Source organism: Miniopterus natalensis, chromosome 1, assembly GCF_054644295.1.
Source record: "Miniopterus natalensis isolate mMinNat1 chromosome 1, mMinNat1.hap1, whole genome shotgun sequence".
In the NCBI taxonomy this organism is placed as follows: domain Eukaryota; kingdom Metazoa; phylum Chordata; class Mammalia; order Chiroptera; family Miniopteridae; genus Miniopterus; species Miniopterus natalensis.
The window spans coordinates 193,277,559-193,297,668 of record NC_142081.1 but is presented as its reverse complement, the minus strand read 5'-3'; the positions used below and the strand labels follow the sequence as shown (position 1 = coordinate 193,297,668).

Genomic DNA, 20,110 nt, shown 5'->3' with positions numbered 1-20,110 from the left:
ACAATCCCATCCTTCCACACTATAGGTCACAACCATTTTTATAGGGGTGGAAATAGATACAAGAAATGTGTACCACTCCAGCAATTACAAGTAGCAGACTTGTGTCTGAAACTGAGACATTCCTATTCTAAATTCCTTATCTTTGCCCCAATACATTACACTACAAAGGAATGACCAACCTGAGTTTTTGGTTCCTAGTTTACCATTTTAGGTTCCCTCTCTAGAACAACTACACATCCCCCCATTCACTTAGGAAACAATGCCTGAATCGGAACCACTGCCAGGAGGTTGATGTGGATGCTGGGCCCTGTCCTAGACTCCGAGTCAAAACTCTGGAGTTGGGGGTTCAGAAATCCGTATTTTACATAAGCTCTCTACTTACTCCAGTTGTGTATTTAGAGTAATTTCTGTAGGGTATTAATATACTAAATTTTACAGGAATTCAACCAGTGTGTAAACGATAAAGGGAAATTAGCCTTTTTGGTCCAGAACTTTACCAAAAGCTGTTCACCATTTTGGAAAATAACATCATCAATGGCCATGTGGCACATGGTATTCGGTTGTCAATCCAACACCTCTGTATTACAACTGCCGCATTTGTGGAGAGTCTACCTACATGAGCAAGCATCTGAGTACTACAATGTCATACAGTTAATCATACCAGAGTATTTCTATGCTGAAATGCATGCATATGGCTTAATTATAACCACTTTCCTTTTCTTTCTCCTTTACGTTACTGTTAAGAAATTATATTGATTTTAAAAATGTGTGCAATAGTTTAAAAACTTACCTATGAATTTCAAGATAGCAACATGAATATTATAAAAAGGGGGATGTTGGGTATGAACAGGATTGAGAACCACTGCTCTAGATGATCAAAAGCACATTAAAGTTTAGTAATACTGGTATAACCCTAAATTTTAGTTACTTAAATACAATCTTATTAGGTTCTGGGGCCAAAGTATTTTCCAGTAGAAAATGTCATATTATACTTTCGACTTTATAATGGAAGACACTGGGAAAACCAGACTCCCTTACCAGTCTTGCTGGACCGCAGCTACTGTTATCTTGGTACCACAAGCTGACCTGCTCGGAAGGAGTCTTCTGCAGCTGCTGGGATTTTCCAGCACTGATGAGTAGGTCCTCTCACACTATCAGGAGTGAAATAGAGGGGCAGAAGAGGGGTCAGCACTCTATCAGATATGGGGGTGGAAGGGCCTTTATTGGCCCACTAAGGTGACCCTGGGACTGTGCTCTGCCCTTTGGACATGTTACCTCCACTAAGGTGCTCATTATCCTCATTCTACAGACTAGAACACTGAGTCAAGGGAGGCCAAGAATCCGATTTGACACAGCTAGTAGGTGGGCTGTGGTCTAGATGACTTCAAGGGCTATTCTTCCCGGAGCAAAATGCTGGCCATAGGAAACTTTTAAAAACCATAACTGATTAGTTTTTTCTTTAGATTACAAAAATATAAGCTGCTTGTAGAACCTCCCTCCATCTCACCTGTAATAATGCAAAAAATGAGTATAAGCAAGCAAAAATCACCCCAAATCCCACACTCAAAGAAAATTGTTAATATTTTGAGAAGATCTTTCCAGGCATTTCTCTGTACAGCCCAGAAAATGTTACATACGTATATTATTTAAAATATAAGTGAGGTGCTGGAAATGTTTCTGAACCCTACTCATCCAATCTAAAATGCACATATTTCTTTCTTTTGCCAATAAAGATCATTCCCATTTTTAACAACCAGGATTCCATTATATACAACAATAACATATTTATCCTATGCCCTAATAAACAATTCTTTTATATTTTTATATTTTAAGCAAAGTACTTTATATATGTTTATAATTTGTTTGCTGCATTATGAAAATATTCAATTGTTTTAAAGAACAGGAAAACCAAGAAAGGTACATGAAACTCATGTGAGAAAGAATTCTTAAGATGTGTTAAGTTCAGACAGTATATCGTAACACATGATAAAGACAGAATGGAATTTATGTAAAGAGGACGATGGAATGAACGAGAGTGTTACTAACAGAAAAAGATGGAAAGAACAAATTTTAAGGTAAAAGTGATGCCACCTTCAGGCGGACAGCTACGTCATCCCTAAAGTGCCAGTCATTGTAGACACCCATTCTGGCCCGTGTATGTTCTGCCCCAGAAACACAGATGAAAACACATGGCCCTCGGGAGGTGGCTGCCCAGGCACACTTGCCCCTGCACATCCTGACAGAGCAAGCATGTGTTGCCTCCAGGCATCTTCCATCTGCTCAGCCCCCCTTTTCAACTTTAGCTGTGGTTCACATAACCACACTATCAGAAGGGAAGTTTGGTGCAGCAGAAAGGACACGACACTGCGTAACACTGGACTCAGGTAACGTGGGCCTCTCACCTCCCCGACACCCTATCTTAAATGTCTTAACTGTCACTGTTCTTTCCAACTGACTTCTGCCTAAAAGTGAGTCAATAAACCAAGTGACTGGAGCACTTTACTTTGAGATGTCAAGTTTCCTGTCTATGACATCTGGGATAGCCTGCCTGATAGTTTATTTGGAGGTTATCATTGTGTGAAGATAACTTCCTACACAATACCATACACGCATCTTTGCACAGATGTGCAAGTATTTCCATAGAAATAAATCCTAGAACAACCAGTTCCAAAGAGTAAGAAAATTTTAAATGTTGATATATTTTGCTATACTGTTCTCTGGAAGTTATTCCAATGTACACTCATTAATAGTGCACAAAAATGCATGTTTTCCCATATCCTTGCCCAAGCCAGCCACTACTGATCTTCAAATATCTTCAGATAGGTGAAGGATATCTCCCCTACACCATTTGTTTACTAGTAGGGCTGCTGGAACACCTTTCCACAAATTGAATTAAACCTTTTGCGTATCGCTTTTGCTTGCCTTTTTTTCCTTCTGTTGAAATAACTTTCTAGGCCCAAGGTGGAGCTGCTCCTGCCCAGAGTGCCAGGTCAGCAAACTGAAACTTAGACAACTCTGTGTCCCTAAAAATGTTCTGCTTGACCAGACACGCAGTATAACCAGCCAGCCAATCGTCCAATGCCAAGCCAACTCTGGGCTCTATACTACTTACTTGTTCCTTCTCACCCCAAACAAGGTTGACTGTGTGACCCAGATAATCAGATACTCTTTATCCTAGAAAAGCTTCCTGCCTTCTGCCCCATTTTCCAGTTCTCTGGAGCCTGTCCCGTTTTTATCCCCGAAATTGTCGTCTTTAATAATTTTTAATGCTTATTCCAAGATCTTTCTTCATAGGGGTTTTTAGCATTTTGCCTATAATATAAAAGCAAACATCTTCCCCAGTTAGTAATTTTAGTTTTATAATGTTCTATAAATATTTTGAATTTTTACATAGGCAAATCTATGTATTGATACTTTTATATTTTCTGGCTTTTCATCATGCTTAGAAAGGCCTTCCCCACCCAAGATTAGTTTCTCCTAGCATTTTTATGTTTACATTTTTTTAAAGTTTGGAATTATGTTGATATATGGAGTGAGGCTGGTATGCATAATGTTTTTCCAGATGGCTAAGTAGTTGTCCCAACAGGTATTGAATAATTCACCTTTACCACGCTGATAGTCTAAGTGCTGCCTTAGGTGATTTCTTTAGTAAAAATTTGTTAAGGTAATCTTTCAGCCTTTGCTTAGTAATTTTTTTCCTAATCAGTTAAGTGCACATACCCACCAAAAACACAGGTACAAGAATACTTACTGCAGCTTTATGTGTAATAGGCAAAAATTGGAAAGAACTCAAATGCCATCAACAAGTGAATGGATAAATGAATTATGACATGTTAACACAATGGAACAGTCAACAGCAATAAAGAAATGGACCCACCAATACATGCAAACACCCGAATGAATCACATATATTATGCTGATGAAAGGAGCTAAGCATGAAGCAACACATGATCCCATTCACATGAATTCTAGAACAAGCAAAACTAATTGATATTTAAGAGAAGAGTGGATATTTCTGGGGGAGGTATAGACTGCGAAAGGGTGCCAGGGAATCAGAAACTTTTTGTTCTTTCATCTGAGTGTGTACATTTTGATCTGAGTGTATACATATGTGAAAAACCATCACGTACACTTATGATTAGTGTACTTTATGTATTTCACTGTAGGTATGTTATTCCTTACTTTAAAAAAAGGCAGATGGACAAATTGGTCTGGCATGGTTTACTCAATAGATATGATGACAAAGAAAAACACATCACCACACAATCATTTGCAATTAAGTCAAATTTATTCTGAGAATATGTAATAGTAATATAAACAAAGTATAGGAAAAAACCTCAACCATAACTCATAGGAAAAAAATCTAAAGTGTTATGTAGTAATATATTATGGATTTGTCACTGGATATAACTATCTTGATAGCAAAAATAGTATGGAAGATGTAAAACTATGGAATTTCAAAATATTATTTTTAAAGAAGTCGATAATTCGTTACGCTTTTGAGCCTACAAAGGTAAAATTTAAATGAAAGGTTGTTGAAAATACTGCTGTAGAATATGTATCATTTCTATAAATAAAAAATTTTGAGACTTGCCTAAGCAAGGGACATAGTTTCTTTTACAAAACAAATTACTGAATAATATTTACTTTCTGAAAAAATTTTCTGCAATGCACATCTTATCGAAGGTGAGCACCTACTGCAATTGTGGTGTATGATGCCGAATCATCAGTCAATTTGCTGACAATACAACTGTACTATATTTTTAATGTGACCACTATATCTGACTACTAAAACTGTAATAATTACACTTAAATAAAATTTCAGATTTACTTTTGTGACACAGTGACATTCATCCAAAAATGTGTATGTGGTGTACTTCTGTCTTATTTTATCATTAACCTAGTTTTCTATGTAATTATTTTATTCTTGTCCCCTAATTTCCCAGTATCTGTCTCATTCTTTTCTACATCTTCCCTAAGTTTTCTAGAGACCTACTTTCTGAAACCCCCATCCTACTTACTTGACACAGTAGTCATCCCGGGACTTTCCTTCATTGCATTCCTTTGTGAGAGCTTATGTTTTCAGGATCCCATGCCTTCTTACTTAGATTACTCCTTTGTTTTGGTGAAGCACATCCTCCAGTGGCCTCCTAAGAAAGGGTACATGGTAAGGTAAAATTTTGAGACCATGCAAGTCTAACCTTTATTTTAGTCCCATACTTGGCTGGATTGTCTGGATACAGAATTCTAGATCAGAATTAATTTCTCCCCTTAAATTTGAAGGACTTGCTTTTATAGTCTTCTAACATCCAGTGTTGCTACCAAGAAGTCTAAATGCCATTCTGGAAACATCCTTTTATGTAAACCTTGTTTTTTCCCACCTTGGGAAACCTTTAGGATCTTTAACCCTGGTATCCTGAAATACCATGATGTGCTTTTGTATTTTTTAATTCATTGTGCCAGGCACTCAGCGGACCCTTTTAGTTTAGGAGACTCATGTCCTATGATTTTGGGACATGTTCTTTAGTTTTGTTTCCTCTCTTCATCTCCTGTCTGTCCTCTCATTCTGAGGCTCTCACATGCTGCATCCCATTCTGATCTCTAATTTCCCCTTTTGTTCTTTCCTATTTTCCATCTTTGCCTTTTTGTTCTACTTTCTGAAATTTCTTCAGCTTGTCTTCCAACACACCTATTGAATGTTTAATTTTGGCTCTCCTATTTTTTCCAGTACTTGTATTTTCTGATTGTTCATGTTTTTATAGCATCCTTTGGGAGTTTTATGTTTCCGCATTATTTCGTTTTCTCTCTGGCTCTTTTATTCTGGTATTCATCTTTCACTGCTGAAGGTCTCTGCAAATGTTTAACTATTCTTGGTATCAGTTTATAGTAAGTTCGTCACCAAAAGCCTTGCCTGAATGAGGAGGGCTTGTGGGCTCTGGGTTTCACTGTAACAAATAATCAAGTGGGCAGCTGTTTTTCTAATTGTTCATTTTCCTGGATTGGGTGGACAGGACTGGGTATTAGCCTGGCTGCCAGATTATGTAGCTGGGTGGACAGAAGGGACTGATGGCTCATAATGTTCAGAATACAGGCATTCTCTCTTCCTGTTTTCAGTACAGCACCTCACTACCACTCTCCCCCAGGTCCCAATTCTAAGTCTAACTGGGACTTTGGTTCAATTTCTCCAGATATAAGCCTCCAATCTTTGGCTAGAAAGGGGTATAGTAGTCACTTGGCTAGAGAAGGAGGGCACAAATAAACTTTCGAATAATCCCCTTGTTTCAAACTTTGCTCCTCACCCTCACCTTCCAGGGTACCTTGTGCTTTAAATCCTTGAGTCTTTTGGGGGTTCTGGAAGGAAAAGATAGGTGATCCAAATTTGTGGACCTTTCCTGCAATGAAGAACAGCTGCCAGAACTGTGCTACTTATCAAGTATTTAAAATTTTAAAAATATTTAATTTTTCCCTTCACTGCAAACATGAGAATGTAACTGCTTAAAAAACACACAAAAGAAAACAACAAACCCAATCTAGCTATTATTGAGACAGAATTTTAATAATTATAAAAATGTTTGGAAATGTTTAATGGTTATGTGATTATTTTAGCCTAATACAATGTGTCTTTCATAAAAACTCTCATATCTGTAATTGGTCTTCCTTTCTCACCTTCCTATAACATTCTAATCTTGTGTCAAATATGTCAGCCTCCCTCTCCCCCAATCAAGAAATTTGAAGGTAAGAAACCACCACATAATGGACAGAACCATACTGTCCCATGGCAACAATTACATTACTACAACCCAAGCTGAATTAATGCTACCAACACATTTATAGGGCTGCCAGGTAAAACATGGGCTGCCAGTTAAACTTCAGAAAACATAATGAAATTTTTTTTCTAGTATAAGTATATCCCATATTTCACTGTTTATCTGAAATTTGGGTGTCTTGCATTTTTATGTGCTAAACCCAGCAACCCAACACATTTAAAAAAATGTTATAACTAGAAAATGACCAACATTAAAAAAAAAAAAAAGCTGGATTCAAAGAAGGAATTTGGGTTCTGGACCAAAGCATTCAAGTCATTAGGTAATTCTACATCACTACCAGGCAGGTGGTTAGGGGCTAACACCATAAAACCTACTTTGTGGTAAGTCCCCATGGAATGCACAGGCTGTGGCCAATATTAATGCTTTTGACACAGGAATTTAGTCTCTCTCTTGGTTGTGGTTGGCTTAACTGTGTCAACAGAACTCTTGCCACATTACCAAGTCATTCTGGTTGTTCAGAGTGCAATCATAAAAGCTAACCCAGGGTCTTTTTCGGGTACCTTCCAAAGGAAGTTGCCCCTACTAGACCAGTGACTAATTAATACATTGTAAAGCACTAGTATATATATTGGAGCATCAGGTTCCACAGTGGAAACTATGTCTGGAAAGGTAACATTGAGCAAGGGCTTAACAGTTAACCTAAACATAGTGTCATCCAAGTAAGAAGACATTACCAGCTCCTTAATATACAAACTCAAAGACCCTTCCATCTGGTTTCTGCTGAAATCCAATTGGACACCATACCAGCTTGGTTTCTGTATATACTAGGAACTCAGTTTTAATCTTGGCCAATCAGGATCCTGAGTCTCCTAGATGATTACTGATTATGTCCTACTCCAGGGAATAGGGCATCACTTTTCAAATTAGCCAGGGATTTTCATATCCTGTGTTGGACTCATCTGTGTCTTCCCAAATAAACTGCCCAAGCACCATTCAATTTACTGTTTTATAATCCAACCCCAAACTGTCGCTAACATCTTAACAGCTGACTCAGTGCTGTTTATAAGAAACAACTCTGGTACTGTCTGCCTGCCACACCATTTTAAATTATTTTTAAATAGGCATATCTCATTGAGAAGAGCTTGTCATAGCTCTCACAGCTAACAGGAGCTGGGTAGCTAGCAAATGTTAGGTCAGAGCTGGGTAGCCAGCAAATGTCAGGTCATTGTGATACCCCTTTTCCTTCCATTTTCTTGGTTCTACTTCCAAAGCTTTTATATAATCCCAAAGCTGCCACCAACTGAAAGAACGTGGAAGATTGTATACAATGATTAGACTCAGACAGAGCCATTAACTAAACTTTGTTTAAAATTGGCAAAGAGACACCATAGATTTGATAGCATAGAAGAAATAACAAGTAGCTTGTGTCATGTAGCACAGCTCCCTCAATTTTCCCTCAGTCCAATGGATATTGCTCATATGCCGGACTCATATGCTAGTAGCTTCTACAAAACTGTCTCATTAAGTCAGGCGTTTACCCAGACTTTCTATATATATCTACATCTATATATATGTGTGTGTGTGTGTATATGTATATATATATGAGCAAAATACTTCTGGCTCTGATCTTTGTATGCCATTGTCTTGTGAATTTAGCATACACAACTTAAATCTGTGTAAAAAATACCTATTTATTTTATCTATACCCTTAGCTGATTTTCCCTTGTGGGGTTTAATTGTTGGAGTGTGCCTTCCATATGAATTACACTACATTTGGATGGCTACCCCACTTTCAAATATTTAAGGGCTACTGTAAGGGTTAGGCTTATTTAATGTTACCAGAGAGCAGAAATAGCATCAATGGCCAAAAGCTTTGGGATAATTTATCTTGGATCAGTATATTTTAAAACTAACTTCTTATGTATAGTATCTTATTTAATGTTGCATTTCCAGTATCTGGATTACAGTAGGCATTCCCTAACGTTATTAGATGAATGACTAAATTTCTAACAAGAGATATTTAAAACTAATGGGCTACTCCAAAAGATACTGAGTTTCTAACACTGGAGCCAAAAATCAGAGAATCATTTATTAAAGATATGAGTACTTATGTATCAGAAAGAAAATAACCCAAGTGACTTCTAAGTTCCCTAAATTGCTCTAATCTACTCTAATATCAAAACACTGTTTTCATGAGAGCAATTTTTTTAGGTGGATAGTTGTGATAGGAGCTCCCAAGGATAATTCCCTAAAGCTGACCTAACATCTGTCTTTCTGCAATGCACAGACTTTTTCCTTCTTAGGAAGCTGATGGGTTTAAAATACATGACTGTGGTCTTCTCTGAGCCTAAGGTATCTGAACAACTTCAACAAAGAGAGGCTGGCTATCTGTACCAAGAGAGAATACCTTTAAATAACATTAATGGCCATTGGTTTAGAAATCGTTTCCTTAGTCCTTTGATAAATATTTCTATAGAGAATAAATGTGCCCTTCTTTATCTTAATTATGGTGACTGCATTTTACCAAAGGCCCACGTAGGGTGAGTACAAAAGTGGTAAATTCACCCCTAACCCCACATCCATGGCACACAAAAAGTGAAGGCTTAAGGCTTCTTCAGGTGCCTATTCTTTTGTGCAACCTGGAATTAGTTATTATGTAAACAAGTGGGTTCCACGATGGGTACTGACATTTCACATTATCTTCTTCAAGTATGTTTCTTTTCTAGAGTTGCCAAGTCACCTCCTCTCAGAGACACTGCACAGATACAGGCACTACAACTACTGACTTTATTCAGCACTTAGTAAATGTTGAATATACCTTAAGCAAAGCACGATCTATTTCATTTGTTGAGAATAAATGACCATACTCTGTTCAGCATGTACAAAGCTGTTGGTTTATTCAGCCGCAAAGCTGGGGAAAGGCATCCTTTAGGAGTGAATAGCAAAAATGCATTTATGAGCAAGGCATTTTTACACATACACACGCGCACACACACCCACACAGAAGGAACAGACTGTGGTTACATAAACATCAACATATTTTAATTTTCAGATCTATCTTTCCCACCTCCCCCTTGAAAAACAGGCTGTAACATTTTAAAAACCAGTTTCACAGAAAACATCTACATAGGAACAGTTTCTGATACATTCAGTTACACTAACAGTATGATACGGTTTCAGTTTAGTAATTTTCCACTAACAAATGTTTTTTCTACTTATTACAATCCCCTCCTTTTTTTTCCTTAAGACAATTAGGGCTCAGCAGAAATACTCATTAGATTATAAACACTCCTCTCTCTCCTAAAGTTGCTACACATTTATAGAATTTGTGATTCCATTAATGCTTTAAGTTTCTGATGCCACACTATAGACAGCACTTAGTTATGGAGAATAGGAAAAAGCAAAACTAGAACAAGGCAGTACGATATAACTTTAACAATCTATTTTCTGAACCCTGTAGGTACCTAGTTAACCAGGATCATACACAGGTTTCACTCTTTATTATAGGTATGTGAAAAGATCTAACAGTCTCATGCATTTTATTTATGTTGACGTCTACATTTTGACTCATCTAAATAAACACTGCAAGACTCATTTACAAGAGTATATATACTTCCTTGTTCAGATAGATCTAAAGCTAATCTATGAAGAAAAACAATGACACTAAAAAACTCTAACTTCAGGGTGTATTAGGATGAGATTTTCTACAGTAAAGTTCTTTAAAGTTAGAAGTGATGCTAAAAAGTTTGCAATGGATGGGAAAGTGCATTTAGTGCTGCTCCAGGAAACAGACAGACTGAAATACTTTAATCTACTAGCAGTTAATACAGAAAACATAAATGCTCTCTTAATAATCCTTTCACTTTGGTCTTTTGGAGTGTGTTTTATTTCGACTAAAGTCTGTGTGCCAAGACGCAGGAAACACATTCTCTATAGAATAGTTGTCTGTTTAATGCTATATGTAGACCTATCCATATAAGCTGGGGGATAAATTATAGTCCCACCATTTTCTTTTGTCTAGCTATTCAATTTAATTCAACTACCTCCCTATAACTGAATGTCAGAGAAAAGTTTGCTCAGCCAGGTATTATTTGGAGCAGATAACTTCCCACTTTCCACAACGGCTGTTACTAACTAAAGGGGTAGTAGCCTACCTTTTCCTTTCCGTTAATAATTAGATAACTAGTTAGAGTCCATTCAGATAGGCAGAGTAAATTGGGGGGAGAACTGAATGTGGAGAATAGTCAATTTATCCTTTGCAATATGGTCCTTTTTGACTAATTCTCTATTGATGTTCTCGTTTTATCCACAGGATCTGTCAAAGGGAATGCTCACACTGTATATTTTCTGTAGTTGAGTGATGGGCCTCTTGGATAGATATTCAGTACTTAGTAGTACTTGGGCTTGTCAGGAGACAGTGGTTTGGTTGGGGAGGCATTCCTTTCTCAGCTATGGGCTGTGCAACTTGGTACTATTTTCTGAATTAGAAACATAAGAGATATCACAACAAATGGTGAATCTTTATAGTGATGCAGTTAGGAGTTTGTTAACTGCCTTTTGGAAGTCAGTATAAGAGTAAGTGGTATTGATGGGTTCAGTGCGGGTTGTTTCCTTAACTGTTTTAGTTAACCAGCCACAGCAACAACCAGAAACACATGAATTAGGGATCTGTTTTAGGTATTCAGGTATGGGAGTGGCTCTACTCAAGGTTCGGCTTAACTGTTTGGTGGCAAATTGCAGTGCTCCATTTAGAGTGGCATGATCTCTAGAAAGCCGGCTGGGACTTGTCAGGGGCTTCTGAAAAGGTGGGACTCCACAAGAAGCCAGAGGTGGCCATTCAGGAATTGGTTCCAGTTTGGGTACACAATGGGAGCAATGGGAGAGCCTTAGACCTATCTCCCGAAGTATATGGACTGGTGTGCTTGGATCTAAGAGTTTAGCATGATATAACCAGGAATTAGGATTTAAAGGTTTCCAAGTAGTTGAGTATTTTAAAAGGCACTTAACCTGCCAGGCAAGACTCTCAAGAGGTGTGAGGTTGGGCACCACAGGGTCCTCTTCCTCAGAGGACTCCCACTCTTCCCCAGAACTCTCATTTAGGTAGTGAGTGCTTCCTTCTTCCTCACTTTCTGATTCTGACAAGGGGTCAGGAGAGGGATTTCTGGGACCCATTAGAAAAGAAGAAGGAACCAGAAAAAGGTAACAGCTGCAGCCAGCAAAACACTAACACTGGCAAATAGAAACAAAAGATGGAAAATCCTTTCAACAAGATTAACTTGCCTGTTTCTGAGTCCAGCACACACACATACGCCTCTGGCTTGCACCACTGTGCGGTTCTTCGAGATTATGTTGTATAGTCTTCACTTTACAAAGAAGACATCTCAGTTCTCAGGACCAGTTCAGTGTGTGTAAAAGTGTTAGTCACTTACCAGTGGCACAGGTCAGAGTCTCTCCTTTAAATCCTGGCTACCCAAGAAGAGAAGGGGTCCTCATGTAGGCAAGCTGATTTTCTTAGCGTGGTCTCAACTGGTCATGACTATGAAGAGACACTTGTGTCCTCTGTTTTGATGTCAGGGATATTATAGCTACTTGGTAATAAAAAGAAGCTCAGCGGTCACTTTCATAGTCTGCTGGTGCAGCAAATTTTGTGCAGGGGAATGGTGGGATGAGTTGTCAAGGACATCTGGTGTGCACGGATCCGATGTTTTCCATAGGTGGTGCAAATGCCCTTGGAAACTGGTGACTTAGCTGTTGGACTATCTGGAAAGGTAGCCTTAACCTGTGAATGAGAAGACTAGACACATGATATTAAAGCCTGAAAGCACTAGGTAATATTACTGTCTATCTATGAGTATCCAAACACATGGATGCTGAACAAGAAGCCTTTTTGGTTTTCCCATCTCTATCTTATAGGCTTAGGTAGATTTTCCTACTGGGAATGGCTCCTAAAATCACAAAATTGGGAAGGAGAGAGCCTGGGACCATTTTAATCCTTTGTTGGTACATATCAGGGCCAATTTGTTTTAAAATATGCAGTTCTAGCCCATAAAATTACTTTCATTAAAGTAGATCCCTTATGTCCCAAACTCCAAAGAGAGAACTATAAAAACTCTTTTATATTTATATATATATATATTTTTACCTTTAGATATGCTTGGTAGGATTAGTTTTAAGAGACCTGTCCTTGTAGAGCTGCTAGATATTAGGACTCTTGCAGGGACCCCAGAGGTTGTGATCATATGATCACATTCTACACGTTATGTGACACTGGCAAGTAAAACTCTTAATACAATAGGAATTACACTGAATGTAAACAGGTTAAGCTCACAATTAAAAGGCAGACACTCAGACTGGATTAAAAAAATAAAACAAGATTCAGTAATATGCTGCTAACAAATGACATTTTAAAGCAAAAAAACATAGAAAGGTCAAAAATAAAAGGATGAAAAAAAATATCATGCAACTGTCGACCTGAATAAAGATGGGATAGCAATTTTAACATTAACAAAAAAAGATTTTAAGCCCGGCTGGACATGGCTCAGCGGCTGAGCGTCAACCTAGGATCCAGGAGATCGGGGTTCGATTCCCAGTCAGGGCACATGCCCGGGTTGCGGGCTCGATCAATGGCTCTCTCATCATTGATCTCCCTCCCTCCCTCCCTCCCTCCCTCCCTCCCTCCCTTCCTCCCCTTTCCTCTCTCCAAAATCAATAAAGATATATTAAAAAAAAAGATTTTAAGCCAAAAATTATAAGGGACAAAGATGGACGATAATACTAGTAAAATAAACTGAATAAAGTGATATACAGTTAAATCCTCATAGTAATGTCATTAATAGGCTCTGCAACTTTAAACAAAATGCTGTTACTATAGGTTAATTGATATAAGCAAGAGTTAAGCCCCTATGGGAAGGATGTTATTTGAGGACCTGCTGTACTTATTATCATACATACACCTGAACACACATACTCAAAATTTCTCAAGTAACAACTAATAGGACTGAAGGGGGAAATATAAGCAGGGATTTAAAAAAAGCATGAAAACAGTTAAAATATTAATATACTTTAAGGATTACATAAGTAAACAGAATAATACCAACCAATAGATATCTGAATGTGCATACACACAAATAGATCATGCATTAAATTATAAAATATAACTAGATTCCAAAGGGCCATTTCATTCAGACTAAATTCTCTGACCATAATGCAATAAAAGTAGATACTAAATGTTAGTTAAAAGCAATCCTATTTTGGGACATAACTAATTTAGGGGTTAAAATGGAAATTATAAAGGATATTAAGAAATTGTAAAACAGGATGATAATACAGACTACCTGCAAGGCATAATTTGTGGGGCATGGCCAAATCAGTCCCTCAAAGAAATTTATAGCTTTGAACACACTGATGAGAAAACAAATAAGTTTAAATATCCACAAGTTAAGAATTCAATTCAAGATATTGGAAAAGAGCAATAGTAAAATAAGCAGGAAGGAAATAATAAAGGAAATTAAATAGTATATAAAAGAGCAGCAAAGAAGATTGATAAAACTAAAATATTTTCTGAAAGTATGAATAAAAAAACAAAACTGGTGAGACTTATTCAAGAAAGACTTAAAGTAACAGATTAAAAATAAAAATATGACAAATATATGCTAAAATATGAAAATTTAGATGAAATGATGAAATTTTAGAAGAAAATACTAAAATTCATACAGGAAGAAACAGGTAACTTCAATAGAATAAACTATAAGTATTAAATAAAATAAAAAGGTAACAACTGCCTATTAAAACACAGGCCCCTATGGTTTTATAAGTGAGTCCCATTAATTCCTAGAAAATTCATACCTATTTATATAAGTTGTTCCAGAAAAAAGAAAAATGTATATAAACTGACTAGCTTTCATGAGGATAATTATTAATTCTAAATCTAGTTATGAACCAAATAAGTATATGTTCATTTCACTTGCAAAAAATCCCAAATATTACTCAACAAGACTAGTAGTATATTAAAGAAAAGAAAACTATGTTCTAATCAGGTCGAGCTTATCCCAGGAAAGAATATCTCGATTTCAGAAAAATGTCTAAATGTAACCTACCACAGTAATAAAGCAAAAACAAAAAACCCCACAAAAAAAACACACAAAGAATAATTTTATCAACTGTGGATAACCTTTGTTAGTTCCTGATTAACACCTATTTATGCTTTAAAAAACAAAGCACAAAAACCACTTACCAAACTAGCAAAAGAAAGTTATTTTCTCAACTTGGTAAAAGTTAACAACCAAAATCTTTTAGCAAATATTATACTAAATGAGAAACTTTAGATATATTCCCTTGAAAAATGAAATTAGATAAGGATGACCATGATGATTGATACTGACAAAGAACAAAAAGTTCTAATCAATGTTATAATAAAAGAATGACAGGTATAAGAACTGGAAGAAAAGAGATAAAACTATTAATTAACAGGTGATATGGTCATCTAATTTTTAAAAAGACTAATGTATAAACAATTAGAGCTAATACAAGAGCTCAACAAAGTTTCTGGATCTGAGATTAACTGCCTATGAATATTCATTAATTTATTTATGTAGCACTTACTATTTGCCAGGTACTGTTCTAGAAACTGCCTAAATGTTAATTCATTTTAAATTCTCCTACAAACCCTATAAGAAAGGCACTTTTATTGTTCCCATTTACACAAGGCTTAAGCTCACTCATCTACTGATAGAGTCAGAATTTGAACCCAGGCTCTCTTAACTTCTGTACCAGTAATACTAACTAGAAAATGTATTACATAAATCCTTTTACAAGGTATCACAAGACCAAAAAATGATGAATTCGATCACATCAAAGTTAATCATTTCTTGAGTGAACTAAAGACATAAAGAACAAAGTTTACAAATCAACAACAAAAAGTAGCAACCTCAATAAAGAAATGGGCAAAGGACAAAAACAACTAATTTACAGAAGGGAAAAGCGATAAACCATTAACCATATGAGTAAAGAGATACCACATTATTCCATTATTTGGTAAAAAATTAGAAAGCTAGACAATGTCAAGTGTTAGTGAGAAGACTAAAAGAACCCCTTTAGGAACCAAAGATTATAGACTGGGACAACCTTTCTGAAGAGCAATTGGTAGTCCTACTTAGTCAAACTATCTGCACATCTCATGATCTAGCAATTCTACTCTTGGGTAAATATAGCAAAGAAATTCTCATAAGACCAACATGTATTCTGATGCTTCATCTTTGATGCTAAAAACTTAGAAGAGTTCTAGGTTTCCATCACTGGAAACCTAGAGTGGCTAGGTAAAACGTGGTGAAAGCACATTAGAAGTATACATTGCAATATGGTTGTACTAAAGGTATAGCTCTAAATAAAAAAAGCAAAAACCAAAATATCAAATCCTATTTATGCCATTCTGTAGGAGTGAGTTCCAAAGTGAAAGTCAGTAAACATCTCTAGTTTCAAATATACACAGAGTTGTAGTAATAAGGTTGTATGCTACGGCTTCATGTCAGGAATAGTCCTCTAAAAAATATTTCTCTGGCTTCTATACATTCTTTTTATCTAATTCAGTTCCCAGCAGTGTCTGGCACATATTAGGGACTTAGGAAGTTTTTTGAAAAAATTAGTAAGGGAATGATGAAGGCCTGCTGTAACTATACAAATATGTTCTGTTTTTATTTTAGGGAGACAAAATTCCCAAATTATATTTAACTGACTTGGTAATATGTTGGACAAAGGCACATTAAACAGTTTATTACAGCAGGACCAACAAACATGAAGCTACTAAAGCAATATAAAGGGAACTGCTTATAACTTGATCTTTAAGAATGAACATGAATGCAAATACTTAAGTGTATAATACTTTTACCTAGTTCACTCTGAAAAAGAAAATTCAAAACATACCATAAGTGGTTATTTTATTGAGAAAGGAGAAGCTGTTGGCTTTAAATACTTCTGTCATCTTATATTTTTACTATGTTCATTTCAACCAAATTCCATCTGCAAGATCATTGAATACATTTCAGTCATTGTGTTACTCAAAGCATGCTTTAAAAGGCTCATTCTACTTTAGAAATAAGACAGTCTTTTTGTAGGCATATATAAATTCTAGAATGAGCCCATCACTAGTATTCCTTTACATTCCGTGTGCACAGTTTTCCCATATCAAAACTGAATTAACCACGCCTACTCTATATATGCCCATGTAGAATTTACCTTTAAAGAATGATTTTTCTATGATTTCGGAACTAAACAGTCTCACCATACAAATTCTTTAGTTTTGTTATTTCTTTGACTAAGTTTCCCAAGAACAGGAAAATATTTATTCCCAAAGTTGCTATTATGTTATTTTTTATCATAGCTCCAAAAGTAAAATTCAAGAAATAGGTAAGCCTCAACACAGTGAAACTATGGTGTTTAAAATACGCATTCACTGTGAAATGATTACCACAATCAAGCTAATTAACATTATCTATCACCTCAGTTACCATTTTTTGGGGGTGGTGAGAAAGAACACTTAAGATCCATTCTTAGCAAATTTCAAGTATACATACTAATCATTAACTATAGTTACCATGCTGTACACTTAGTCTCCAGAACTCACTCATCTTATAACTCAAAGTCTGTACCCTTTGACAAACATCTCCCCATTTCCTACACACCCTAGCTACTGCTAACTTCCATTCTACTGTTACTGAGTTTGACTTTTTTAGATTCTATATATAAGTGGAATCATGCAGTATATGTCTTTCTGTGTCTGCCTTATTTCACTTAGCTGAATGATCTTCCAATTGACCCATGCTGTTGAAATTGCAGAATTTCCTTCTTTTTAAGACTGCATATTCCTGTGTGTGTGTGTGTGCGCGCGTGCGCGCGTGTGTGTCTCACATCTTTATCCATTCATACACTGATGGACACAGGCTGTTTCCATATGTTGGCTACTGTCAATAATGCTGCAATAAACATGGGCATGCAGAGATATCTTTCAGATAGTGACCTTATTTCCTTTGAATGTATACCCAGAAGTGAGATTGCTGGGTCATATGGTAGTTCTATTTTTAATTTTTTGAGGAACTTCCATACTGTTTTCCATACTGACTGTACCAATTTACATTCCCACCAACACGTACAAGGTTTCCCTTTCCTCCACATCCTTGCTAACATTTGTTTTCTTTTGACTTTTTGATAATAACCACCCTAACAGGTGCAAGGTGTTATATTATTGTGGTTTTGACTTGCATTTCCCTGACAATTACTGATGTTGAGCACCTTTTCATGTACCTGTTGGCAATTAGTATGTCTTGTTTGGAAAAATGTCTATTCAGGATCTTTGCTTACTTTAAAAGAAAGTTTTGTGTGTTTTTTTGGACATTGAGTTCCCTGTATATTATGGATATTAACCTCCTTTGGGATAAATGGTTTGCAAATATCTTCTCCTATTGCAAAGGTTATCTTTTCATTTTGCAATCTACTATCTTTTAATAAATTCTCCAGATTATAATATTCAAAAAATACTGAACAAAAAAGTTATTAATCCTAAAAAAATTAAAGTATAGTTAGGCTGACCTCTGGTGGCCAGATGCCTCATATGAAGTCATCTCTCATTTGAGGCAGCAAGACAGCCAACTAAAATACAGTAAAGGAAACAGTACTGTTAGAAACTTCACAAACACAGCGACAAAGGTAGCAGGCACCCAAAGCATGAAGAGAGCTGAGCAATTAAAGGCCACAAAATAGTAAATGCCTCCAAATATTTGTTCTAATTTATAGTTTACCAGTTGGACTCTACATAAAAACAAATGGTACATATAGAGGTTCTCAAAGTAAAAATAGTTCTGCACTATCCAATACTGTACCATTCACCCTATGTGTCTACTGAGCACAGGAAATGTGGTTAGTGTAAAATAATACCCAATTTCAAAGTTAGCAGGAAAAAAGTAAACTATCTCATTAATTATTTATGTTACTAACATGTTGAAATGATAATCTGAATATACTTGGTTAAAAAAATGAATGCCCTTTCTAGGTTTCTTTTACCACAACTTTCCGGGCAGTCCACATGTGAACTACAGCCAGTTTACAAATGTTATCAGCACGTTCCATGCACCCTTAGGCCTTTATACTTTTGCACTAAGTTAAAATGCTTTTTGAGAAGTTAGACATCTTGATAATTTTGAAATTATGGGCAACCCCAATGCTTCCATATTCATTACTTTATCGTCTGAGTGCCTAAAACGTTTCGGGAATTAGGAACAGGAAGAGAATGGATGAATAAATTATGGCACATTCATGCAATAGATACTACAGCAACCCGTGCCTCAGTTTCCTCATCTTTAAAGGAGACAGAAGTTACTTCACAGGGGTCGTTTGCAAAGATTCCAGGAAGTAACGTGCTCACACCAGTGTCTGGCACGTAAGGGTCCACAGATATAAGTTGCTATTAGGAAAATACCAATACGAATAAACCTCAAAAGCAATGACTGAAAAAAGGAAACCGTATATCTGACCATTCATACTAGAACGCGAAAACAACACAGTATACTTTTTCAGAGATGCACTCAAATATTGTTAATACACACAAATGAACAGTGAATTCAGAAAGCCCGTTACTGCTGGGGAGGCACGGGGACGCGACAGGAACAGCACCCACGGGCGGCTCTGGCACCTATGTCTTTGGGCGGCTGTGGGTGCTGAGATGCTCACTGCCGTCTGACCTAACCCCGTTTTTAAAAAAAGTTTAAAGGCTCAGGTCCCGCTCGAAGGCACTCCAAGTTTATATCTCAACCACTCCCCGGAACGCTGCCATTGTCTGCTCTCCTGTGAGGACATGTCCTAAGGCGCCGCGGAAAGCTGGGCCTCGGAAGCTGGCACACCCAGGACGAGCTGCGCCCACGTTGAACAGCCTCTCCCCGCCGCAGGCCGTCCGCCACCGGGGGCCCAGGGCTCAGAAAGCCGGCGGCCCGCGTCCATCAGGCCACCTCGGAACGGCCCCCCGGCCGCGCGGGAGCGGCTCCCTTCTCAGCAGAAGCCGGCGGGGCCCGGCCCTCGGTACCCGCTCCTTCCTTCCCTTCCCGACGGACGGCCAAACAGCCCCTCCTCCCGGGCTCCCCCGCTCCCCTCCGGTCGGAGCAGGAATATTCCCCCCGCAGACTCCCTGCTCTCACCCATGGAGAATCCTCCTCCTCTCTCTCCTCACGCCCTGCGCACGGCCGCCTGAGGCCTAACGCCGCTCCGTCGAGACACTCGCAGCGCCGCTCCGCTCGCCCTCGCCAGCCGGCACCACTTCCGGGCGAGCCCACGCCCCCTCCTCTGAGAAATGCCACTTCCCA

General features: G+C 37.5%; 1 protein-coding gene across 1 annotated transcript; it reads right to left on the bottom strand.

Annotated features, from left to right (window-relative positions):
- Nucleotides 1–10,181: 10,181 nt before the first annotated feature.
- Nucleotides 10,182–12,202, bottom strand: DCAF16 (DDB1 and CUL4 associated factor 16). The gene has a single exon (XM_016199755.2). The coding sequence runs from the start codon at nucleotides 11,937–11,939 to the stop codon at nucleotides 11,289–11,291; it is 651 nt and encodes a 216-aa protein (XP_016055241.1). The 5' UTR covers nucleotides 11,940–12,202; the 3' UTR covers nucleotides 10,182–11,288.
- Nucleotides 12,203–20,110: the final 7,908 nt, after the last annotated feature.